Raw genomic sequence first — 26,964 nt, 5'->3', positions numbered from 1 at the left:
CTAACCCATCAAAAATTTATTTTCCTAAATGATATGAGGTTCAAATCTAATGTCTTTTTTTCCTTACAGATAATCAATTGTCTTAACACCCATTATGGATTAGTCTGTCCTATCCCCACAAATCTGTAATGTCATCTCTCTCCCGATATCAAGTTTTCCGTTGCGTAGGAGTCTGCTTCTGGGAGTCTGTAGTTTTATAATGGTGCCTTGGTGCCACACAGAGGAAGGGGAAAGGAGCAAATGGAAGGGGGGTGGGCATCTAAGCAGGTGGGGCTCTGAGCCCTCAACCCCACTTAGTCAAACCATTTGAGCTATGAAATAAGACTTAAACAGAAGACAGGTTCTATGACTGAAAAATGAGTTTAAAAGCACTAGATTATGAGTTCTAAAGCACATTCTACCATTAAAATCTATTTCTTCATTTTCTAGACATCATACTATGTGCTTGTTTACATCAATTTCTTCTGAATTTTGGTAATAGATCACTTTAGATAAGGTAATCTCTAACTATTAGCCTTCCTGAAGGACTCAACCTTCATTTTGAAAATATAAAATTACCTTGTGAATTGTGTCTTACTGGGACAATGATAAATTTGTTATGTAGCATTCTCACTAGCTTCTAATAATTACTTTCCTCACTACATACTACAAATGTTTGTGGTCTTCTCTACCTTCTAAAAGAGCTCAAGTCAGAATTAGTTGCATCATATAAACTACTAGGGTTGCCAAAATATAACTTCTTATGGTCCTAGAGAAAGTCTAAGAAAATAAGGAATAATAGCAAAGCTATCATCTTCACATTGTTAAAAAATTAATGTGAACCAAATGATGAAAAATATAAGAGAAGCTAACATTCAAAATTCTCTGTTACATCATGTTAGAAGTTCCTGGTGTTTTTTCATACTTTGGTTTAAAGAAAACCTTTTAACTGAAGTATAATATAGATAGACATGCATACGTACCACTTTTAAAACTCAAATATGTATCTCATTTAGCAGCATGGCCTCTTCTCCCCTATCTCTGTATGGATGAATGAATAAATGGATAGAACAAAAGTTTTTTAAAAGTAAGATGATATATCATCAACTAGTTCTGCACAATGACCAAGGGTCATTCCTCAAGAGTGAGGCTCTTAGACTTTACTAAATAAGGCTTTGTGATGGCCCCTTTGCACTCTAATGATCCATTTTCTCATGACCTTCCACATGGTTCAGCTACCAGTGGTTTGTCCACTGGGTAGAAAGGATGTTTTATGAACTAGACTTATTCAGAAAATAAATCCATTTCATATAAACTAAATCCACAAAAGAACATTTTAAAATAAAATAAACATCTATCTGGCATAGATTAAGACTAAGGGCTGGTACGCTCAATAACAATTGTGGCATAGGAACACTTTTATTTCCTACATGATTTGAAATAACGCATTTGTCTGCTCATGACCTGAGGAAAGTATATTTATTACTTACTACTTCTTAGGAAAAGATAAAGAAATTAGCACTTATAAAAATTTTATTATAATTTCGTATTAAGACATATCTTACATATAAGTTATGATCTGTCTTTTAAAAAGCAAGAATATAAACATACAAAAGGAGGGGGAATCAATTTTCATACACTATTTTACAACCTAAAACAGAAGAGATAACTGTAAGAGATTAAGGTTATTTTGAAATAATTATGTGCAATTTTAACCAAAAAAAAAAAAAAAGTACTTTTTTCCCCATGTCGCTTGCATATTGTTACTCAGTTATTAACAAAGGCATTAAGCAAGATTTTAAAGACTACAAAGAATTTTCTAATCAAATTTCACAAATATAAAGCTTTACAAGTGCTTCTTATATATAATGCTGTGGAACAAAAGGGTGGTATGTGTGTAAAACTGCTGTACCTCACTTCAGCCAAAACGTCCCTGAAAATGTGTGCATAAGTGAAATCTTGCTTTAAATGCTCCATTATAGAACAGCTTGCTACTTAGGAGACTCCTATACTAAATCCTCCTATAATAAATCCTTCTGTAAAAAGGATAATCAACTCATGCTTAATCTATTTCAAATATTGCCTTACCTTAAGGCAAGGCACCTCCAAGCAGATTAATTACATACGATACTATTAAGTATTCACAACCCCAGTTACCAACAACCCATTAGAAAGAAAAACTCAGAAAATTCAGGTCAGGTCAGTATAAGAGCCCAGTTTTCCCTGATGTCAGTACTTCCATATTTACTCTGTAAAGCAAATCCTCTTAGAGAAGTCAATTCTCAAGTGGTTGTAGCTTTACAGACTATTTCAAGTGGTTGGAGCTTTACAGACTATTTCAATGTCAGGGCCATGGAAATGCCACTCATTTAACTAATGGTAATAAAAATGACACTCTTAAAGGTAATATGATTGAGTACAAAAAGAAGTACTAAGTAGCCCCAAGACAGAGAAGAAACTGTAATCAAAACTGAGTATACATTTCTACTTGGATTGGTGACAATTAATGTACTCTACCTATTAGTGAGTTTGATCACCTTTAAAAATGAGCAAAGGGCTTCCCTGGTGGTGCAGTGGTTGGGAGTCTGCCTGCCGATGCAGGGGACACGGGTTCGTGCCCTGGTCTGGGAAGATCCCACATGCCGCGGAGCGGCTGGGCCCGTGAGCCATGGCCGCTGAGCCTGCGTGTCCGGAGCCTGTGCTCCACAATGGGAGAGGCCACAACAGTGAGAGGCCTGCGTACCACAAAAAAAATAAATAAATAAAATTTAAAAACCGAGCAAAGACAAAGTACAGAACTCCTAGTCTGTTTATTAAAGCTCCCACTAGCGTTTCTCAAATAAGTAGGCTTGTACATGCAAATAAGGAGATATGGAGGAAAGAGGCCTCCTTCATCATATATTTTCGAAATGCCTAATTCAAGCCAAGTATCGTCCTAGGCACTGGAACGCATTAGCAAGGCTTGCATTCTGTGTAGAATATTAACAAGTTGACAAGATGTACATATTTTTTTAAGTATTATGAGGAAAATCAAAAACATGCTGAGGTTACGAATGATAAGATGTGGGGAGGGGAGATAGGATGCTGGAAGAGATCGGGAAACAATAATGAGATGTGGGCAGGAGACCTAGATCTGCAAGTCATCTGCACCTGGCCCCAAGCAAAGCTTGGTTTTGGCTGAGATCATCAGGGGAGAGTGTGCAGAGGGAACACAGGAAAGCTTTCAGGACCAAACCATGAGACACTCCAAGGAGCCCTTGAGAAGACTCAGAAAGAACATGAGAAAGAGAAAAGGAAAACAGTTGCTGAACGAGCAAGTGAGATGAACACAGAAAAGCAAACACTGAATCTGCCAAGATGGAGGTCACCGGTGACCTTGAGGTGAGCCGACCCAGAGAAACAGTAAGAGTGAATGGGAAGAGAAAATGAGAGATAAAGAGAGGGATGCAGCTCTCCTCATTCCACAATGATAAACTTTTTTTAAAGCACCATTTTAATTTCAATCAATTACAGCTATTCTAATTTTTCCAGAGTTTTGATATCTAATTTTACAGTCACAATATCCCCTCCTAAAAGAGTCAGAACTGGAAACAGCTCTATTTTTCAAATGAGAAAACCGAGGCAAAGGGGATTAACCAGAGACCCTGTTTTGGTCATGGGCAGCAGTAACTATTTTGACTTTTTTTTTCAACCCTCATGAGACAATGTGTTCATCAGTTACCTTATTCTCCTAAAGACCCACACGTTAAAACTCAGACACTAGACTGCCACTACCTCTTGCGACAGCACCAGAATCACAACTAACTGCTGAACAATCATTGACAGGAAGACACTGGAACTAATGACCAAAAAAGATACCCCACACCCAAAGACAAAGGAGAAGCCACAATGAGACTCTAGGAGGGGCACAATCACAATAAAATCAAATCCCATAACTGCTGGGTGGGGGACTCACAAACAGGGGAACACGTACCACAGAAGTCCACCCACTGGAGTGAAGGTTCTGAGCCCCACGTCAGGCTTCCCAACCTGGGGGTCCGGCAATGGGAGGAGGAATTTCTAGAGAATCAGGTTCTGAGGCTAGTGGGATATGACTGCAGGACTTTGACAGGACTGGGGGAAACAGAGACTCCACTCTTGGAGGGCACACACAACGTACTGTGCACATCAGGACCTAGGGGAAGGAGCAGTGACTCCATAGGCAACTGAACCAGACCTACTTGCCAGTGTTGGAGGGTCTCCTGCAGAGGCAGGGGGTGGCTCTGTCTCACCATGAGGACAAGGTCACTGGCAGCAGAAGTTATGGGAAGTACTCCTTGCCGTGAGCCCTCCCAGAGTCCGCCACTAGCCCCACCAAAGAGCCCGGGTGGGCTCAAGTGTTGGGCTGCTTCAGGACAAACAACCAACATGGAGGGAACCAAACTACATCCATCAGCAGACAAGCAGATTAAAGTTTTACTGAGCTCTGCCCAAAAGAACAACAGTTAGCTCTACCCACCACCAGTCCCTCCCACCAGGACACTTACACAAGCCTCTTAGATAACCTCATCCACCAGAGGGCAGACAGGAGAAGCAAGAAGAACTACAATCCTGCAGCCTGTGGAATGAAAACCACATTCGCAGAAAGATACATAAAATGAAAAGGCAGAGGACTATGTACCAAATGAAGGAGCAAGATAAAACCCCAGAAAAACAACTAAATGAAGTGGAGATAGGCAACCTTCCAGAAAAAGAATTCCGAATATTGATAGTGAATATGATCCTCGGAATATGACCTCGGAAAAAGAATGGAGGCAAAGATCGAGAAGATGCAAGAAATGTTGAACAAAGACCTAGAAGAATTAAAGAACAAACACACAGAGATGAACATATAATAACTGAAATGAAAACTACACTAGAAGGAATCAATAGCAGAATAACTGAGGCAGAAGAACGGATAAGTGACCTGGAAGACAGAAGGAATTCATTGCCGTGGAACAGAATAAAGAAAAAAGAATAAAAAGAAATGAAGACAGCCTAAGAGACCTCTGGGACAACATTAAACGCACCAACATTCACATTATAAGGGTCCCAGAAGGAGAAGAGAGAGAGAAAGGACCCAAGAAAACATTTGAAGAGATTATAGTCGAAAACTTCCCTAACATGGGAAAGGAAATAGCCACCCAAGTCCAGGAGGTGCAGAGAGTCCCCGGGAGGATAAACCCAAGGAGAAACACGCCAAGACACATAGTAACCAATTTGATAAAAATTAAAGACAAAGAAAAATTATTAAAACCAACAAGGTAAAATGACAAATAGCATACAGGGGAACTCCCATAAGGTTAACAGCTGATTTCTCAGCAGAAACTCTACAAGCCAGAAGGGAGTGGCATGATATACTTAAAGTGATGAAAGGGAAGAACCTACAACCAAGATTACTCTACCCAGCAAGGATCTCATTCAGATTTGATGGAGAAATCAAAAGCTTTACAGACAAGCAAAAGCTAACAGAATTCAGCACCACCAAACCAGCTCTACAACAACTACTAAAGTAACTTCTCTAAGTGGGAAACAAAAGAGAAGAAAAGAACCTACAAAGACAAACCCAAAACAATTAACAATATGGTAATAGGAACATACATAACGATCATTACCTTAAACATGAATGGATTAAATGCTCCAACCAAAAGACACGGGCTCACTGAATGGATACAAAAACAAGACCCATATGTATGCTGTCTACAACAATTCCACTTCAGACATAGGGACACATACAGACTGAAAGTGAGGGGATGGAAAAAGATATTCCACGCAAATGGAAATCAAAAGAAAGCTGGAGTAGCAATACTCATATCACATAAAATAGACTTTAAAATAAAGAATGTTACAAGAGACAAGGAAGGACACTACGTAATGATAAAGGGATAAATCCAAAAGAAGATATAACAATTATAAATATATATGCACCCAACATAGGAGCACCTCAATACATAAGGAAACTGCTAACAGCTTAAAAGAGGAAATCGACAGTAACACAGTAATAGTGGGGGACTTTAACACCTCACTTACACCAATGGACAGATCATCCAAACAGAAAATTAATAAGGAAACAGAAGCTTTAAATGACACAATACACCAGACAGATTTAACTGATATTGATAGGACATTCCATCCAAAAACAGCAGGAAGATCACATCTTGGGTCACATCAAGCCTCACTAAATTTAAGAAAACTGAAATAATATCAAGCATCTTTTCTGACCACAATACTATGAGATTAGAAATCAATTACAGGGAAAACAATGTAAAAAACACAAAAACTTGGAGGCTAAACAATACATTAAATAACCAAGAGATAACTGAAGAAATCAAAGAGGAAATCAAAAAACATCTAGAGACAAATGACAATGAAAACATGACGATCCAAAACCTATGGGATGCAGCAAAAGCAATTCTAAGAGGGGAATTTATAACAATACAATCCTACTTCAAGAACCAAGAAAATTTGCAAATACACAACTTAAACTTACACCTAAATGAACTAGAGAAAGAAGAAGAAACAAAACCCAAAGTTAGAAGGAAAGAAATCATGAAGATCAGAGCAGAAATAAATGAAATAGAAACAAAGTAAATAATAGCAAAGATCAATAAAACTAAAAGCTGGTTCTTTGAGAAGATAAATAAAATTGATAAACCATTAGCCAGACTCATCAAGACAAAGGTGAGAGGACTCAAATCAATAAAATTAGAAATGAAAAAAGAGAAGTTACAACAGACAACACAGAAATACAAAGCATCCTAAGAGACTACTACAAGCAACTCTATGCCAATAAAATGGACAACCTGGAAGAAATGGACAAATTCTTAGAAAGGTAGAACCATCCATGACTGAACCAAGAAGAAATAGAAAATATGAACACACCAATCACAAGTTATGAAATTGACACTGTGATTAAAAATCTTCCAACAAACAAAAGTCCAGGACTAGATGGCTTCACAGGTGAATTCTATCAAACATTTAGAGAAGAGCTAACACCCATCCTTCTCAAACTCTCCCAAAAAATTTCAAAGGAAGGAACACTCCCAAACTGATTCCATGAGGGCACCATCACCTTGTTACCAAAACCAGAAAAAGATACTACAAAAAAAGAAAATTACAGACCAATGTCACTGATGAATATAGATGCAAAAATCCTCAACAAAACACTAGCAAACAGAATCCAACAGCACATTAACAGGATCATACACCATGATCAAGTGGGATTTATCCCAGGGATGAAAGGATTCTTCAATATACGTGAATCAATCAATGTGATACAACATATTAACAAATTGAAGAAGAAAATCCATATCATCATCTCAATAGATGCAGAAAAAGCTTTTGACAAAATTCAACACCCATTAACGATAAAAACTCTCCAGAAAGTCAGCACAGAGGGAACCTACCTCAACATAATGAACACCGTATATCACAAATCCACAGCAAACATCATTCTCAGTGGTGAAAAACCGAAAGCATTTCCACTAAGATCAGGAACAAGACAAGGATGTCCACTCTTGTCACTATTATTCAACATAGTTTTGGAAGTCCTAGCCACAGCAATCAGAGAAGAAAAAGAAAAGGAATACAAATAGGAAAAGAAAAAGTAAAACTGTCACTGTTTGCAGATGACATGATACTACACATAGAGAATCCTAAAGATGCCACCAGAAAACTAGTAGAGCTAATCAATGAATTTGGTAAAGTTGCAGGATACAAAATTAATGCACAGAAATCTCTTGCATTCCCATACACTAATGATGAAAAATCTGAAAGAGAAATTAAGGAAACATTCCCATTTACCACTGCACCAAAAAGAATAAAATACCTAAGAATAAACCTACCTAGGGAGACAAAAGCCCTGTATGCAGAAAACTAAGACACTGATGAAAGAAATTAAAGGTGATACCAACAGATGGAGAGATATACCATGTTCTTGGATTGGAAGAATCAATATTGTGAAAATGACTATACTACCCAAAGCAATCTACAGATTCAATGCAATCCCTATCAAAGTATCAGTGGCATTTTTTACAGAACTAGAACAAAAATCTTAAAATTTGTACGGAGACACAAAAGACCCCGAATAGCCACAGCAGTCTTGAGGGAAAGAAACGGAGCTGGAGGAATCAGACTCCCTGACTTCAGGCTATACTACAAAGCTACAGTAATCAAGATAATATGGTACTGACCCAAAAACAGAAATATAGATCAATGGAACAGGATAGAAAGCCCAGAGATAAACCCACGCACCTATGGTCAACTAATCTATGACAAAGGAGGCAAGGATATACGATGGAGAAAAGACAGTCTCTTCAATAAGTGGTGCTGGGAAAACTGGACAGCTACATGTAAAAGAATGAAATTAGAACACTCTCTAACACTATACACAAAAATAAACTCAAAATAAAACTCTTCGAGGAAAACATAGGAAGAACACTCTTTGACATAAATCACAGCAAGATCTTTGTTGATCCACTTCCTCTACTAGAGTAATGGAAATAAAAACAAAAATAAACAAATGGGACCTAATGAAACTTCAAAGCTTTTGCAAAGCAAAGGAAAGCACAAACAAGACGAAAAGACAACCCTCAGAATGGGAGAAAATATTTGCAAATGAATCAACAGACAAAGGATTAATCTCCAAAATATATAAGCAGCTCATGCAGCTCAATATTAAAAAAACAAACAACCCAATCCAAAAATGGGCAGAAGACCTAAATAGACATTTCTCCATAGAAGACATACAGAAGGCCAAGAAGCACATTAAAAGCTACTCAACATCACTAATTATTAGAGAAATGAAAATCAAAACTACAATGAGGTCTCATCTCACACCAGTTAGAATGGGCATCAACAGAAAATCTACAAACAACAAATGCTGGAGAGGGTGTGGAGAAAAGGGAACCCTCTTGCACTGTTGGTGGGAATGTAAATTGATACAGCCACTATGGAGAAGAGTATGGAGGTTCCTTAGCAAACTAAAAACAGAATTACCATATAACCCAGCAATCCCACTGCTGGGCATATACCCAGAAAGAACCACAATTCAAAAAGACACATGCACCCCAACGTTCATTGAAGCACTGTTTACAATAGCCAGGACATGGAAGCAACCTAAATGCCCACCGACAGACAAATGGATAAAGAAGATGTTGGCACATATATACCATGGAATATTACCCAGCCATAAAAAGGAACAAATTGGGTCATTTGTAGAGACATGGATGGATCTAGAGACTGTCATACAGAGTGAAGTGAGTCAGAAAGAGAAAAACAAATATCGTATATTAATGCATATATGTGGAAGCTAGAAAAATGGTACAGATGAACCAGTTTGCAGGGTAGAAACTGAGACACAGATGTAGAGAACAAATGTATGGACACCAAGGGGGGAAAGCGGGGGTGGGATGAACTGGGAGATTGGGATTGACATATATACACTAATACGTATAAAACAGATAACTAATAAGAACCTGCTGTATAAAAAAATAAATAAAATTAAAAAAAAAACTCAGACACTATATTGAAGCTAAATGTTCTTTAAAATGAGTACCTTTCTAAGCTACCACATGACTGTGTGAGCAGTACAATGAAGCAGTGGAGGGGCTCAGATTAACGCAGGGGCTCATGATTAACGCAGACACATGAACAAGTCTGACTTCCAGCTATTGCGCTGCACTCTTGGGAACAGCACCCCAACGTCCTCAGCCCAGCTGCCCACAGCACACAATGTAATGAACCACCTGTACCCTGACAGTTAGAGCCAACTGAGATGGGTTGATGATACCAAAGAAATCTCATTTTTTCATTCTTTTTTCCCCCTTGTGTGTTGTTAGGTAGAACATTTTTTAATTGCATGATGAATTAGAAATGTTGACAGGAGCTTAACTTTTGTCAGATGTGAGCCTTTTAATGTTACTTTGATGGTCTATCTTTACTGCTCTCCTACCACAGAAGGAAGAGGTGACCTCACGAACCAAACCACTGGGAAGCGAAGCCTGCAGCTTCATGGCTCTAAGAGAAGAGACAAAAATCTCCTGCCAGTCTCTTATGATGTGACTGAACTATTTAACTATGCCTTTTCAGGATAAGGTGAAATGCAGATCTCACTGTGGTCCTCAGACCAGTCAGATTAATAGAATAACTGAAAAAGAATGACCGTTTTTTATGGCAAAAAGATGTGATTCCCCCCCAGCTCCTTTTTTCCTGCTGCAATATTAAAAGCATTCATCAGAGAAACTTTGGTTCCTGAATGAAACTCCATCAAAATTGCACAAAAACTGGTCAGCTGATACAGCCTCTCACCAAGCACATGATGTGTCGGCTCAGCTCAATTATTTTTAATGATTATTCTGAACATGATATGTTTGCTAGCTACTTTCTCCCCTCTAACCAGAGATAAATGCTCCTATTTTGCTCAACACTGGTAAGTACAATAGACTGTTGCTTGAAAGTTCCATATTTCAACTAGCTTTTTGAAGGATGGTAAAGTTCCCAGATTATGATGATTCTTCGATTAACCATTCTCACAGAATGAAAGTCCTCTGTAACTTAGTTGGATTTTTCAATGTTTTCCAATTATATACAGCAATGTTGTCCCAGGCCAGACAGCTCAAGGGCAACATTTCTATTTAATAAAGCCATGTATAACTGCAAAGAACAAAAATGTATCTACATATAGGCTCTACTTCGGCTTAAACTTAAAAGCTAATGCAAACCTATGAAGCTGATAATGGCTGTCAGTGGCCCCATCTCCTTTGGGGTCCCTTTCCTAACCTCTCACTAATAAGCTGTCCGTCCTACTTTAGACCTCTGCCGTCCTCATTCCTTCTGTCAGTGAGTCAATCAGTATTTACTGAACATTTACTATACCAGGCACTGTACTAAGCGCAGGGAATAAGACGGTATGTCCCTCATGGAGCTTACAGCTCTGTGCAAATCCACAATGCGGTGTGGAGAAGGATATGAGAAAGGGAACAGTAAAGATGTGAGCACACAGCAGGGGCCACCAGCCCAGAGAGAGAGAGAAGGAAAGAGAGACAGACAGTGTGTGCTTTGTGCTTTTTGTTTTAGAGGGGGTATGTTAGCGAGAGGAGACACCAGCAGGGAGGGCTCATCACAGTGACAAACTGAAGTTGGAAAGCTGAGCAGGGTTTAGCCCAACGAGGAGACAAACTGAATGTATACGAAAACTCTGAAGTGACAAAACTAGAGATAACAACATTTGGAGAGAAGGAGGAAGGCATAACATTTACTACATGTCAGGTACTTTTCTCAGCACTTTTCATAGCTTACTCACCTAACGTTCACAACAACCTCATGGGGTAGGCACTGTTTAGAGATACGCCCATTTAGAGATAAGGAGGCACAGAGCTTCTGAAGCTAGGAAACGGGGAGCTAGATTTTAAACGTAGGCAGTACGGGCCCAGAACCCTCTACTGTTCACTGATTGGCTGTACTGTCTGTCTCTCAAGAGGTCATGGACCACGGGTGGGGTTGGGGATGGGGCACAGCTAGAGCAAAGCGCGAAGTGCTCACTCACCGTGCTCACTGTCTACTAAAAAAGAAGAATCTGGTATCTGTCATTTATTCTCGTTCAGTAACGATGCTTGAATACGAGTGAATGACAAGTTGCACTGCTGTCCCATTAGTTACGTGGTCTACCTTTTCATCTCTAAGTGTCAAGTGAAAAGCTTTACTGCGGTGCAGGCTGTCTGCTGCAAGTCGGGGAGGCTGTGTATACGTATGTAGGGACGGGGCTGTTCTCTGTACTTTCCACTCAGTTCCTCTGTGAACCTAAAACTGCTCTAAAAAATTAAATTTTTTAATTAATAAAAAAGGAAGTGATCAGGATTCAAGCTAAAAAAGAAGAAGAAAGGCTCTGTGTGTCCTCACTAAAGGAATTTCATATACTAGAAGCCAGGTGGAGAGAAATTTTGGAGGTAAACTTAAACTTCTTAGGTCAATTCTGAATTTATAAGTAGGACACTGTGCAGTCTATTTATCGCTTGTAAAAATAAAATACAGTGTGTGTGTGTGTGTGTGTGTGTGTGTGTGTGTGTGTGTGAAAAACAAAACAAAAAAAAACCTGTGGGGTTTTGGGAAACCAAAAATAAATAAATAAAAAAAATAAGTAGGACACTGTGATGGAAGGTGGAGATATGGAAGAGCTCTCCAAACCTAGGTAATTTTCTACGCCCCCTAAGTGTCAGTTCAAGTATGATCAGTCCTACAAGAATGTGTGTTCCAAAACTATCATTTCCTTCCAAGCCTTGCAGTCCACCCTATACTGCTGGGAGGTAGTTACCTGCAGAAGCCCAGGTCACCCTCCTCCTTCCCTCCTTATCTGACGGACCATACAGTGGCTCACTCCTTCATTTGTTCCAAACCTAACTACTCTCTGTACTTCTCCACTTCAAGACTCCAAGACACACGCTTCATGTTTTCTAGAACATACAGCAATACTTTACTATTAAATAAAATGCTTGTAATCTAATTTCCTTTTCCTTATATCCTCAAATGTATTTCTAGGCTTTTAATTCTGGTAACTTTATGTCTGAGTTGTGGAATTATTACTGTGATATAACTATGAGACAGCATAGCAGAGTCTTTGGAAGAATTTACAGGTATTTACTGATAGATTAATAATGAAGGTGAAGGTAGGAATGACTAGGCAATAGTCTTTTAACTCTAGAAAGGCTGGCTAGTTGCTTCCTGATATTCTGTTGTACAATTATCATGAGTCTTAAAAACTAAATATTTAATTGTGTAGGCTAGTCACTACAAAATATTCCAAGTGCCTGCAATGCATCAAAGACAGTGAAAGTGTTCTTCTCCATCCCTCATGGAGAAAGCCCATAGTTCTAAAATAATTTAAAGAATCTCTCCCCTCTCAACTCCTCTAGCAATTTTATCCAAACCATCCACTTAGTTGTTACCACTGACTGCCTTATATTGTTATTGATATTCATTCTTTACTTTCATAACTGGATCTTAAGGTTTTTATCTTTTATTTCCATGTACTCAACAACTTCCATCCCTTCCAGTGCTTGGATGTCTTGCACTTAGCAGATCTTCACAAATCTTTCTTAACTGATCACATTTACCATGATCAGCATCCTTTTGGTCACAGGAAAAAATGTTATTAGTGTGATTTTTTAATTTAAATAAATTTACTTATAATTTATTTTCTTAATTATTTTCTTCTTCAGATTCCAACATTTTAGTAACCACACATGGACATCAAATATCCTGTGTATCAAAGTGACGTTGATCAGAACGTACTGTTTAAAGGCATCCTTCTTCCCTTTAAATAACGACAGAGGCTGCATCTGTACTTTTCCAAATCTCAAGTACCCCTGCCATATTCCAGAAGGTACTGAAAACAATAATTAAAATAACAGTGGCAGCCACAGAAGACTGGCCTTCCCCTAGACTGTGACTGGAATCATGTCTGCCATCTTTAAGCAAAAAGGAACTGCCCTCATTTCTTTTTACACTGAGTTCCCACTTGAACTAACAGGTCTATAAATACTGTGGCCACAGTAATAGTTTTAGCTGCTTGGCAGCTGATGCTGGGAAATGAAAGAAGAAACAGATTTCCAGGTCTTTCAACCTTTGCTATCTTGAAAGAATCCTGTGAATGCAGACCTCAAATTCACATGCTATAAACACTTCAGATCTTCCTCCAGAAAACTAATTTTTCTGGAGAAGGTCGATTACCCACCTTGAAGCTCTCCACTCCGACTGTACAGCTCCCTTCTCTGTTCTCGCAAATAGGCACTCATACTGATGGCATGGGAGGATGATTCGAACCTGCAACGAAATGCAGCGTAAACAAACAATTAGGTAGTAACCAAACAGGCGGTGTCCAGCTCTGTACATTCCGTTGAACTGTTGAACTGCTGACAGTATTCTACTCCAGCCCGTGTGACGCCCCCTAGTGTTCCACGACCAAGACCTTCTGGCTGTTCCAGGCCAGGGCAGGCTGCCATAGACCTTGATTTGTGAATGATATTCCTGCCTAAACGCTCCTCCATGACAGTATTTGGATCTTCTGCTCCTTCTCTATTTCAACTGATACACTCGATCTTGCAACTTTCTTTTGCCTCCAGATCCCTTGCCAGGATCCCTACACACACAGCAACAGCCGATATCCTCTAACGGCATTCTGATTTTGCTCCTAGGCAGTTCAAAAGACATCAGTGTCTGCCAGCTGCCACCACAGAAATACGGGCTCCTCAGAGCTGACCCCTGGCCTTTCTAACTCCCCCAGTGAGAGGACTAGCCCAATGGGCTGTGAGAAATGATGTTAAATAACTACACCAGAGAAACAAGGCATCTATGGTCTCTCCTTAAAAGTCCTCAGAAACAATATACTTTCTAAACGGCTGCCAGGATTCTTACCGGCCACCTGTAATTCTTAGAAGGATTTCTCCTGTCAGCCTGTTATCCTGACAGAAAATCTCAGGTTTGAAATGTAATTTCTTACCACATCAAAGGATTTACGGTTTGATACAGTCATAATTTTACCTGGTTTTTTTGGTTGTTGTTGTATTTTACCACATAAAATACTTTCAAAAATACCAAGCTACAAACTGTTGTTCACACCTCCCCAGGGACCGCTTCAGAGGCTAGAAACATGGGGGATGGGTTCGTGATACAGAACATGGCTTTAAAAGCTAAAACAATGACTACAAAATAGAAAACAACAACAACAACAAATCACAGTCTTAAAAGTAACTTGCAGGCAAGGAAGAACAACAACAACAAAAAAAAAAACCCAGGTAAAATTATGACTGTATCATCAAACTGTAAATCCTTTGATGTGCTAAGAAATTCCATTTCAAGCCTGAGATTTTCAAAGTCGGGATAACAGGCTGACAGGAGAAATCCTTCTAAGAATTACAGCCACTAAGGGGTAAACAGCAACACAGTGAAAGAGCAACAGTGATAACGGGATAGGTTTCTGGCCACAAGGAAGGAGCACCAACATTTTCTTAATTGTGCCTTCTTTATCGGTTCTTTGACAAGGAAGATGAATACCAAGATGAATGTCAGTCTGAGGGAAACAGTTGAGTTACTTGATCTTTTCTCTGCACCCTGCCAAGAACTAAGAGGGCACAAACAGCCAGAAGAAAGGCAAAGTGTGCAGTACTTCAAAAGTGTCACCTGCCAGTCGAGTGCTGACGAGAAGCCACTGACCTCCAAAAAGCACGCTGACAGCTACTGATCAGAAACAGCAAGAGAAAAACTAAACTCGAGCAAAGAACAGAGAGGCACACCACATACAATAAGAAAGAACTTAAACACACTTAATTAACCTTGGCTAGGGACAATTAAAGAGAGTAATAAGGTTCTTCACAGATGTGACAGAAACAGATGACAGCTTGCCAAAACCTGAATCCTTTATGACCTGAGGCATTTTCACTACTCAGGAATCCTTTTTGCGTTTGCAACAAGTCACAGATGGATATAATTTTACAGCAAAAGAGGCATGAGGGATTAACCAGTCTCACCTCCCCACTTTACAGCCAAAGGCACCGAGGCCACTGAGAGAAGAGAACTGCCCTGACTCACACGGCTCATTAATGGTGGAACCAAGACTAGAAATGGGCACATTTCTAAGAGTGGCCTAATTCTGTGCAGGTGATGAGTTTTTATTACTATGTAATAATAACAAACATGTAACGATTACTTAAGTTCACTTATTCATTTCCAGTAACTTATGTTTTCCAACACCGCAATTTCAGGACTGGCTAAATGTCTGAAAATGTTTTTGTGGTCTGAGGTTGCAAGTTAGGGGGTGAGGGCTGACAGCATGAAATCTAAACACCCCGAAACCTGCTTTCTGCAATAGGCGTAGACTGAGAACGGTCAGTTGAGCTTGAAGAGGGGTGGGTAGGACTGGAAGGGGCGGAGGGAGGAAGGGAGGGGAGAGGGGAAAGAAAAGGCCTAACCGTAGGACTTAGGCAGTATCTGAGGCAGTCTTAGTTGCCTCCATCAAACACCTTTCCTCCCACTGTCTGTCTTGTTCGCTGGCACAGGCCCGATTCTATCTGGGCGTCTGGGTCCTTGCTCCCTCTCACTAGGCAGGGTGCTCAGGAGAGGGGGCTCCCTCTCCAGCTGCAGACCTATCACTGGAGATGAACTCTGACTGGTTTAAGACTATCACCATGGTCTACTTCCCCTTGCCAGTGACTGGTTTAGGAATGGGCCTTAGACCCAGGTCCTATTAGTTTTCTTGAGAAAAACTTGCAGAGCGGCTTTGTGACTGGCAAAAAATATTAATAGATGGATGATTAATCATTAATAAAAATAGATTTGTAATGATATAGCCATTTTGGAACACAGTATGGCAGTGTCTTACACAGTTAAACATAGTCCTACCATATGATCTAGTAATCATGCTCCTGGGTATTTACCCAAATGAGTCGAATACTGACACTGACACAAAAACCTGCACGTGAATGTTTATCGCTGCTTTATTCATAACTGCCAGAAGTTGGAAGCAATCAAGATGTCTTTCAATAGCTGAATGGAAAAACAAGTGTGGTACATCCACAAACTAGTATTACTTAGCGATACAAAGGATGCCACAAAAAGCCACAGAAAGACATGGATGAACCTTAAGTGCATACTGCTAAGTGAAAGAAGCCAGTCTGAAAAAGCTACGTACTGTATGATTCTAACTTTAAGACATTCCGGAAATGGCAAACTATAGAGATAGTAAAAAAGATCAGTCACTTAAAGCGGGTAAGGAAAAGGAGGAGGAATGAATAAGTGGAAAACCGGATGTTTAGGGCAGTGAAACTATTCTGTAAGATACTATAATGGTGGATATATGACATTGTGCACTTCTCCAAACCCACAGAACTATACAAAGAGTGAACCCTAACGTAAACAATGGACTTTAATAATGGTGTATCAACATTGGTTCATCAATTGTAACTAATATGCCACACTAATAATAAGAGGAGAAACTATGGTGTTAATAAGAGGAGAAACTATGGTGTAAAGGGACATAAGGGAAATCTCTGTACTGTCAGCTTAATTTTTCTGTAAACCTAAAATGGATAAAAATAAAGCCTATTAATTAAAAAAAAAAGGGGATTTTCAGGGTGAATCACACACTATTTCCTGGGCACCACCATTTTTATTGGAGTGGGACTGAATGCAGAGAAATGGAAAGGGCTGAGTCCTTGATGATACTGTCCCGGTGAATTAAAGAATCCTCTATATTTATTCTTATGTGTGAGATAATGACTTTCTATAGGTTAACCTATTCATTTGGGGTTCCATGCTACTTGCAGACTAAAGCCTTTTAACTGATACTGCATCCAACCTCTGAATAAAACTGTTTAAAAAAAAAAAAAAAAAGAGAGAACGAATTCAATAAACAGAATGGATTTCATTCCAGTGTGGGCACAGTAAATCTCCTCTCCTCTAGACCACAAGATAAATGAACTGTTGAAACTTTCCTTAATGATTAAGAACTCTATGAATCCTTGACAGAAAACAAATCTCAAAAGTGCATCAACAGAAGATATAGGACTTTCAACTATTTAAAAAGAAGGAATTCAGAATACTGGGATGATACTTCTGTAGTCACTTTACATGCTTAGATGTACAGATACAAGTTCTTAAATATCTATTAATTCCTTAGAAGAACATAGGTCTGCCAAGATTTAAATCCTATTTCTACCACTTGCTAGCCGTGTGAATTTGCATAATTTCCTTAACCTCTTGTGCCTTGATTTTTAAAAAAAATTTTTAAAAACAAATTTTATTTTGGAATCATTAATAGAAAAGATGCAAAATAGTACAGGGAGTTCCTGTGTACCTTTCACCCAAATCTCTCCCTAACGTTAATGTCTTACATAATCGTGGTACATTTTGTCGCATCTAAGTAATTAACATTGGTATGACACAAAACTACAGACTTTATTTGGATTTCACAAAATTTTCCACTAATACCCTTTTTCTGTTCCAGGATACCACATTGCATTTAGATCACGCGTAATTCTGATAAATAGATTGGGGTTTCCAATGAGCTTTTTCTGTGCCATGTATGTGATCCAATAATCCCCTCTGACGAGTGCTGAGGAGAGAAAGTCATCGACCACGAGAATAAACAATACCCAATACCGCATAGGTAGTGTTTGGTAGCCTTTGATTCCCAAGGCACTGTTAACTCAGTAGAAGAGTTGGCTTTGCTCCAAGGAGGGTAGTGTGAAGTTTCCTGAGAAGCTTAAGAGCTGATCCTGATTGAAAGTCCCTTCCTAACCTCCACTAATACCATGTGCTCATCTCATACATTTTACTACATGGAACTATCACCAATTATTTACTTGTCTGTCTTCTTTTCTGAATTATATGTTTCTGCGCATGCGCCTCAAATTTTTTTTAACGTGTAATCGAGGATGAAAAATAGAACCCACACCCATCAGATTGTTAGAATGAATAAATACATGAGACAATCCATGAAAATGGCTTTATGCCTTGGCTAGCACTTAGTAAGGACTCAGCAGGCATTAACCACTACCCTGCTGCCCAAATTTGGTATAATCTGAATCAAATTATGTTTGATTGAGATTCTTCTGAGAAACTCATTTACCACAGTGCCTGGTACATAGTAAGCACTCAAGCAATGGTAGCTGTTATCGTTATTATTATTAATGTTAATAATAATATTAACTGTTAGCTGTTACCAAGTGACATATACTTAGGATATGTGGCCAGGTGAGTGTAGCTAATCGTAATTTGAAAAAAAGAATTTCCACACTGTTCTTTTACTAAATCAAGTAAAACCCAATACTACTTAGCTAGAGAGATTTGCGTGACTTTATTAACAAAGGTTGTTTCTTGGCACTTGGGGCTTTCCAAAGGCTGAAATATTTCATTTCCTTTCATTTCATATAAAATTCCCCAGAAACAAGGGGAGAATTTCATTTCTCTTCATTTTATGTGACTCCCCGGAAACAAATTCCAGAATTTTTTTATTAAAAGTTCTAGATAGTCCAGTAACTATATTCCAAAATAGTCACCTCCCTTACAGAAAATGGAAGTACACAAAGTTGAATATGTAGTCACTTCCTATCAATTATTTCAAATCAACTTTAAATGGGTGGAGTAATGGCTGCCAATAAAGTAGAAAACTGTTCTTCTGGGATCTAACACATCTTGACACCTATCTTACCAGCAGGGAGATACTTACTTGAAAAGAGAATTTTTGGGCCTTTGAGGTTTCTTCTTAGCAAAAAAGGCTGCACACTCGCGCCCAGTGCTGGCATAACTTAGTTGAGCTGAGGGTTCAGAGGCTGCACGAGTATTTTTCATATCCAAGTACTCAGTCAACAGCATCTGTACAAGCAGACAAACAGCTTAACACACACATTTATGATGTGCTATTAAGAAAAAGCAATTTTAAAACCATGAAGACCTAATTCTAAAACCTCCCTGACATTCAGGATACTAACCTAGCTATTCATATTCCTAGTTGTAGACCTAAGGGAAGATTCATTATAGCCAGAAAGTCAGCAAATTTGCTACCTACTCCTAAAACTGAAAATCTCCTAAAATGTATAGTGAGCATTTGTACATGGGGGTAAAGGGAACGTTTTTATTGAGGGTCTACTACGTGTCAGGCACTGGGCTGGGTGAGTTCATCAATATACTCCTTTAGTCATAACTTAATCCTCATTATTCCAAATTGCGACAGCAGTAGCAGCGATGCCGCATCATTTACTGAGGGCTTACTATATTGCAGGCAAGGGGCTAATCCATTTAGATATTTCACCTCATTGAAAGCACAAAACCTTATCAGGAAAATCAGTTCTCAGATTATAGACAAGGAACTGCACCAGCACGCTAACAAACCGGCCAACCAGGTTAGCGTAGCCCACAGCAGACTAAGTGGTCCTGACCTGCAAAGAATTTCTAGGGCCCACTACTCATCTTCAGAGTTTCAAAGCAACAAAGGCAACAGCTTTTTTGATCACTACTGCCAGCAGGTCCTGCTTATAAAAATCAATCCACTTTAGAGCCTCAGCGGTTTGGGGGCCTGGGCTAGAATCAGCTGTACTATTTCTAAGACAAGTGTAAAAAGTTCCCACTGTTGTGAAAGAAAATAGCAGATCTGGAACAGAAATCACCATGGTTCCTAAGATTATCTAACCCGGGACTAAAGTGTATCAACTCAACTCATTTCTATAATCACTTGCCACATTTAAAATTTTAAGATAACCAAGTGGTATACAGTACATGTAGACAAACAATTCTACCCATGACTGAAGTGAAAGCTTTTCAGAATCAGGGTCCCATATAACTATTATTCTTGCATATATGCATATAATCATTCATTCATTCAATAGAGATGTGAGGGCCGTATCAAGCATTATCATCAAAACATCTATGAAGCACACCTGCGAATATATTGCTCCAAGTAAGCTTTAAAGCCAATTATGTCTATATTATAAGCACATACACATTACTGAGTACTTATCAAATATCAGACATTTTAAAAACATGACCTTACTCAATCCTCAAATCTATGAAGTGATATTACTAATTGTAAGTTAGAGATGAAGAAACTGAGAATTAGTGGTATTAAGAAACTAGCCTATATGCATGTGTGGAGGCAGGAGCTAATGGCAAATCCCTGTACTCTCCCCCTCAATTTTGCTTTGAACCTTAACATGCTCTTTAAAAAAACTCCAAAGACAAAGGGAGGGGGGGAGGGAGGGGGAAGGGGAGGGGGGAGGGAGGGACTAGCCTAAGGCCTTATAATTACACAATAACAGGCCAGGATTTCAACTCAGGTTTAGTTGACTCCACAGTCTGTTCTCTTCCCCATGACACTCCATTCTCACTAAGAGCATAAAAACTATCAATGAGAATGACTATGGGTGGCAGTAAATGGACTTTATTTCATTTTCTCTACAATAAAGAGTTCACGGGAAAGCATAAAACATGTTAAGAGATTGGTCAATGTTTTTTAATTTATTTACAAGGCCACTGGAGTATTACTCAGCAAGCTGATGAAGTAATATAATGACAAGTACTACCTCTGTTACTATATCACCGAAACTGCACAATAGTCAGGGAGAATACTGAATTGGGTCTCTACTTTAGTAACAATTCCAGTGATGGACTCAATTATTTCGTAGATTTGGCACTGACGCTAATAAAGTTTGCAGGAATCTGTGATCAAAAGAAGGCTAGTACATCAGAAAAGAATTTCAAATTGCTGATATCTTTCAAATTTCAACACAGAAAGATGTCTACAAATGCCCTGGTTTCACTCAGATGGTGGTTATTACACCAATATGACAGAATTATGTTTCTACCAAAGCTTGAAGACACACTACACCAAGTAATTCTGTCGAGGTAATTATTGTCCTAAAATTCAATGACTGTCCTTTTACAATAAAATATTGACTGACCAGGACCTAACTAAGCAGCATCCTTAAATCCAGGTATTTTACGGTCACTGTTCCTTTTTCTCCACATCAATGAAGTCCCCTTAATTATTAGCTCTCAGGATTCTTAGTCTATTTCTATTCACCAGCTTCTCCCTTTCTATCTACACAAATGTACTATTTCTACCCTCTCCACAAAAATCTTGCTTTGGTCCTCACGATCTATAATCTTATTTCCTTTTTATCTTTAGGTTCTAAACTTTAAAAAGCAGCCTCCACATATCTCTTCCCATGATGTGGTTTTTATCCCTCATTTGTCTCCCAAGCTCCAGTCCCACATCTGTGACTGCATGCCTGACCTATTCACCTATTTCACTGATAAAATCAACCCTAAATTCTGAAACCTAAATCATCTTCCCATAAAATCAGTAATTCCTTCTACCAACTTTGTTTTTTAGTATTTTCTTATTCTCACTGATCTCCAGGCTTAAAACTTCAGAACTGTCTTTAATACATTTCCTTATTCTTTGTATCCACAAAGGAGTCAGTGTCCAAGTTCATTAATCACTCTACCTCAACTGTATGAGTTTGCCCATTCTGGTCCACTCTGACAGCCACCACCTTAGTTCACCTCACGCAGTTTTCCTCATTTAGTTATCTGCCTCCCATCTCTGACTCTTCTGATCCCCCTACATCCTCAACAGAATGATCTTCCTAAAACAAAGCTGCTCCAAAAAAAGGGTACAAATGAATTTATCTACAAAATAGTTACAGATGTAGAAAACAAACTTATGGTTACTAGGGGGTAAGCGGGGGAGGATAACTTGGGAGATTGGGATTGGCATATACACACTGCTATATATAAAATAGATAGCTAATAAGGATAGATATAATAGATAACTAATAAGGACCTACTGTATAAGGGAACTCTACACTGTGTAATGGCCTATATGGGAAAAGAATCTAAAAAACAGTGGATATCTTGATATGTAAATGTATAGCAGCTTCACTTCACTGTACACCTAAAAGTTACACAACATTGTAAATCAACTACACTCCAATAAAAATTAAAAACAAGAAACAAACAAAATAAAAAACACAGTTGCTGCTACCATCAAAAGGCTCCTCAGCATCTACAACTATCTGACCTCAATACTCCAATCACATCTTATTCTCCCTAACATGCACCCAACACTCCATCAAGATCACCCAGTTAACCCTCCCCTGAATATGCCGGGGCCCCCTCACTGCTGGAAGGCCTACCCTAGATTACCCTCTCTCCTAACTCCTAACAGCCCCTTCCAAAAAAACAGTTCCAGTGTTCCCTCTTCAACCACTCCTTTCCCAGGCCACTCTAAGTCAGCTGTCCCCTAAGTCAGCTGAGCTCCTCAAGTATCCACTTTACACATCATTAAAAACAATTATTCATCCCAAACTGCCTAAGACTATTAGCTATTATTTAATGAAAAGCCACCTCCCCATTGATAAACATGAGGATTTTTTTATATTCCTTAAAGCATTGTATTTCTTCATTTCCACCACAGAGCCATGCAACATATCAGTGAATCAAAAAATATAGGGAACCACTGAATTTTAAAAAGCATGTGATAAGAAGCCTTGATGTATCATTATATGCAAGTTAGAGACAGTCTCCAAAGTAGAAAGAGTCCAGAGTACAAAAATCTACCCTGTGAGTAAAGTAAAAAAGGGATAGCTGCAATTTTAACCACAGGCTTTGCGATGTTTGTTTCCTTCATTGTGTTTGCCTCTTTTTCCTAATAACATTCACCACCAGTTGAAAAATACTGCTTTAAGACAGGTAAAGTTTTATGTTGACACTCAAATTGGTAAAAGTGCATTTTTTAATATCGCAAAGAATAAGCCCCTACTTCTAAGATGCCTGAAATGCGTTTGAATTACGCTAAATCTTCTACTACAAAGTCTTGACACAAACACCAGATGCCTGGTATTAAAATATAACCATTATCATTTCTTGGTGATTCTACATCATTGTGGATAACGTACTGCATCTTCCAAATGGTACATAAATATCCTAAGCACTCACGGATGAGTTCAAATTTCCATTTTTATGAAAAGAAATAAGCTATATAGCTTGTCTTTTGCCTGGGGGAAATCACCCAAGATTGGAATTCTGGGGCAAAGGGCATTACATATAATACCAAATACATTATGCCCACAGAAAATCTGTAGAAGATAATCCCATGTGTGTTCTTGCTGCCTCTAAATTCCTACATATCTCATTCATTCCTTTCTCTTTTTAAGTACCAGGAATTGCTATTTCTTGTTGATCAAGAGTTCAAAAAATTAAAAGTCATAGTTTGTGTTTTAAGTTTAACTTAAAAGGTATGTATAAAACTGAAGACAAGAAACATGAAAACACAGTTGAAAAGCACCTGAAAACTCTACATACACCAGTGATATCATGATTCACTGTATTTTTTGAGTATCTGGTATGTTAGATGGTTCTGTGGTAGAAGCAAAGAAATATGATGCTTTAATAGAGCGTACAAATTGGGGTGGTTGGGCATCTCTTCTGCTAGAAGACTGATTAGCCGTTGCTGAGATGTTAGTCAGTAATCCCATGACACATAAAGCAGGGCCAAGATTTTGAGATTTATAACATGCTCTAACATTGGTAATATCATTCTGAATGGACCCCTCATTTACCATTTAATCCTCTTTATTTAACATATTGCCTATGGCTGCTTGTGGTTATACACATAGAATTTTCTAAAAATAAATGTGGGATTTACAGACTCAGAATTAACACATCTCCTGTCTTCAGCCTCTGCATTTATCCAAGTAGCTACTCACTGAAACACACAGAACCTTCTAGATACTTAATGTGGTAGATCCTTTTTAGTATCTTCCCAGCTTACAAAACCTTCGCCTCATCTAAGGGCGGTTCCCCAACCACACAATGGACCTGGGTAGCCAGGCCTGGGATCCCACCCTCTAGGTCAGAGCCTACTTCACCAGGGAAACAGCCAACCCTCAATTAGCCAATCAGATTCTCTTTCCCAGAAATGTGTTAGTGGGAAATGGTCTGTGCTCATCAATGTAAGTGAGGAGATGTAAATACTTTGGGGCAACCACCTTTTACTATGTGGATGAAAAATCAAAGACAGCCAATCTGCAGAGAGAGAATAAAGAATGAACCAGATGACCAGAGAGAAAGAGGAGACCCACAGGAGAGAGATTCAAAGGTTGCAACCTTAAGTTATCCATAGTGCAAAGGTCTCAAAATCCAGTCGCTGATAAGGTCTTAGATTTTCTACCCTTGGGTTCTACAATATATCCTTATAGCCTTTAGTATGTTTTCCTTATTTTTTCCTTATGATAACTTGCATGAGTTTTTGTTTCTTCACTAAGCTATCTATGGATAAACAATTATATATTAATATGCATCCAGTGACATTTATATCACAAATACTATTTTTGTAAAACACTTGTATCTTGTAAAAATGGGAGTAGTGGTTTGCACAGATTTCAATCTTTGCAACTAGGAAACCAATTCTCCTGACAACTACCTTCAAATGTTTGATGATTTACAGCAAAGCCATACTATGTATGTGTCCCCATACCCGCACCCACTCCCCACGGTGAATCTGACAACTAGATTGCTTCATGACGGGAGCAATTCTAAGGTGAAAAAAAATCCCCTTGCGCTCCCAATATGAAGTAAGGCTCAACTTTCTTGTGCAATATCTTGACTGTGCCTACAATAAATATTGTAATTTTTAATAATTTGCTCTTTTAAAATACAGATGCCCAGGAGTTTTTCTCCAAGGAACAGCAAAGTAGCTTCCTTGGACTATCCCTCATTCTGATGATAATTAGAACAGCTGAAAAAACATATTAAAAAAATAAGAATTTGAAGGCCCTGGAGAGGATCCAAATTCGGCAGAAACTGGTGGCTATGACCCCTGAGAGAAGAAAGGAAGCACACAGTTCCTCTGGATTCTTCCCAGAGAACCCCTCCCAGCACCCGTGGAGCAAGAGTAGAACCAAGCAGAATCTAGTCTCACTGGATGCAGGAGGCAAGGCCTAGCAAAGGGAGACCAGAAGCCCCAGAATTTGAAAAGAGAAATCCAGAGGTGGAGGAGGGGCAAAATCAGGGTAATATACCCCTCAAACTATCACCTTGATTCCAGAAAATATTAAGGAGTAACACTGAAACAAAGCAACAATATTTTCTAAAACTAGGACCACCATTTAAAATTACTACAAACTATCAGATTTTCCCCCATAAGGTTGCTAATGGATGAAATATTAGTGACAAAGAAAAAACAAAAGACGTTATCTTTTGAAAGTAGCAGTCTCATTTTCCCATTGTATAAAGACTAAAGTATTCTGCAGTAAGAAAAACAAAAGAAAAATAAACAGTCATTCTGCAAATGGAATGGCTGCCTGCTTCATTATACTCATTATCAATGGCAATTGTATCATTAAAACTACTATGTTTGGTCTTGTGAATAGTTCCTTAGTGTTCAAAGTAAAACAGATGAAAAAATTTCAAGACTACACAAGTAATTCCTGGTCCCCTGTCAAAGCCCTGACAAGCAGAGTCTCAAAGAGCTCACATTTACCTCCCCCCACCCCCCCAACAGAAGAGCTTTTAACAAAGAAACCGCAGTTTTAGATAGCTTTCAAAAGAAAGTTTTCATTTATTTTAAATTAAACATATTTACTTAATACGTAAAATATGCAAGGTATTATCCTGGATATAAAAACAAGACTAAAAAAAAAAAATCCTTCCCTAATATTAAAACAAGTGAATTTTACTATATATAAATTAAAAATTTAAGTGAATTAAAAGCCAAATCAATCAATCCATCAATCCTTCCCTCAATGTGCTTATAGAGACAAACATGAATGACTACAATACATGGGAGAAAGTGGGAAGCATCAGGTCAAAGATACTGTTGTGAGCATTTATAGAAGGACAAGATTGATCCCAAGTAGGACAATAAAAAAGAGTTTCAAGATCATAGGACAGGGCTTCCCTGGTGGAGCAGTGGTTGAGAGTCCGCCTGCCGATGCAGGGGACGCGGGTTCGTGCCCCGGTCCGGGAAGATCCCACATGCCGCGGAGCAGCTGGGCCCATGAGCCATGGCCGCTGAGCCTGTGCGTCTGGAGCCTGTGCTCCGCAACGGGAGAGGCCACAGCAGTGAGAGGCCCGAGTACAGGGAAAAAAAAAAAAAAATCATAGGACATAAATAAAATCTTATAATGTGTAAAAGGCCAAAAAAATGGCAGAAAGAACAGAATAAATAAACAGTGCTGGGGAAATTCCGGGTGTCTTCAGTGAACTGCAAATAGTTCAGGTAACATAAAAATGAAGTCTGAGAGGTAAGCCTGGAAAGGTGGTAAATGCACAAACTTCTCAGGGCCTCTAACACCAGGCTCAGGTACTGAAGTCAAGTACAGAATGAGGAGGGCAGTAAAAAGCTTTCAATAGGTAAATAAAATGTTGATAAACACACTCTAAGTAAATTAATCTGCTGGCATATACAATAATAGA

At 38.8% G+C, this 26,964-nt stretch overlaps 1 protein-coding gene across 4 annotated transcripts in view; it reads right to left on the bottom strand.

Annotated features, from left to right (window-relative positions):
* Nucleotides 1-26,964, bottom strand: part of EXOC4 (exocyst complex component 4) — an 827,540-nt gene that overhangs the window by 556,198 nt on the left and 244,378 nt on the right. For all 4 annotated transcript variants that reach the window (XR_003795333.1, XM_029234271.1, XM_029234272.1 and 1 more), the window contains exons 8-9: nt 19,217-19,362; nt 13,727-13,815 (exon numbers count right to left, since the gene is read on the bottom strand). Coding sequence is in view for 3 of the 4 variants with exons in the window: in XM_029234271.1 (XP_029090104.1) it covers nt 13,727-13,815; nt 19,217-19,362 (235 nt within the window). In the remaining variant the exon portion in view is untranslated. The remainder of the gene's footprint in view (nt 1-13,726; nt 13,816-19,216; nt 19,363-26,964) is intronic.

The sequence above is a fragment of the Monodon monoceros genome, unplaced genomic scaffold (genome assembly GCF_005190385.1).
Source record: "Monodon monoceros isolate NGI ecotype Baffin Bay Population unplaced genomic scaffold, NGI_Narwhal_1 Super_Scaffold_2, whole genome shotgun sequence".
Taxonomy (NCBI): Eukaryota; Metazoa; Chordata; class Mammalia; order Artiodactyla; family Monodontidae; genus Monodon; species Monodon monoceros.
Note: the sequence above shows the minus strand (reverse complement) of the source record. Positions and strands in the feature narration are given on the sequence as shown.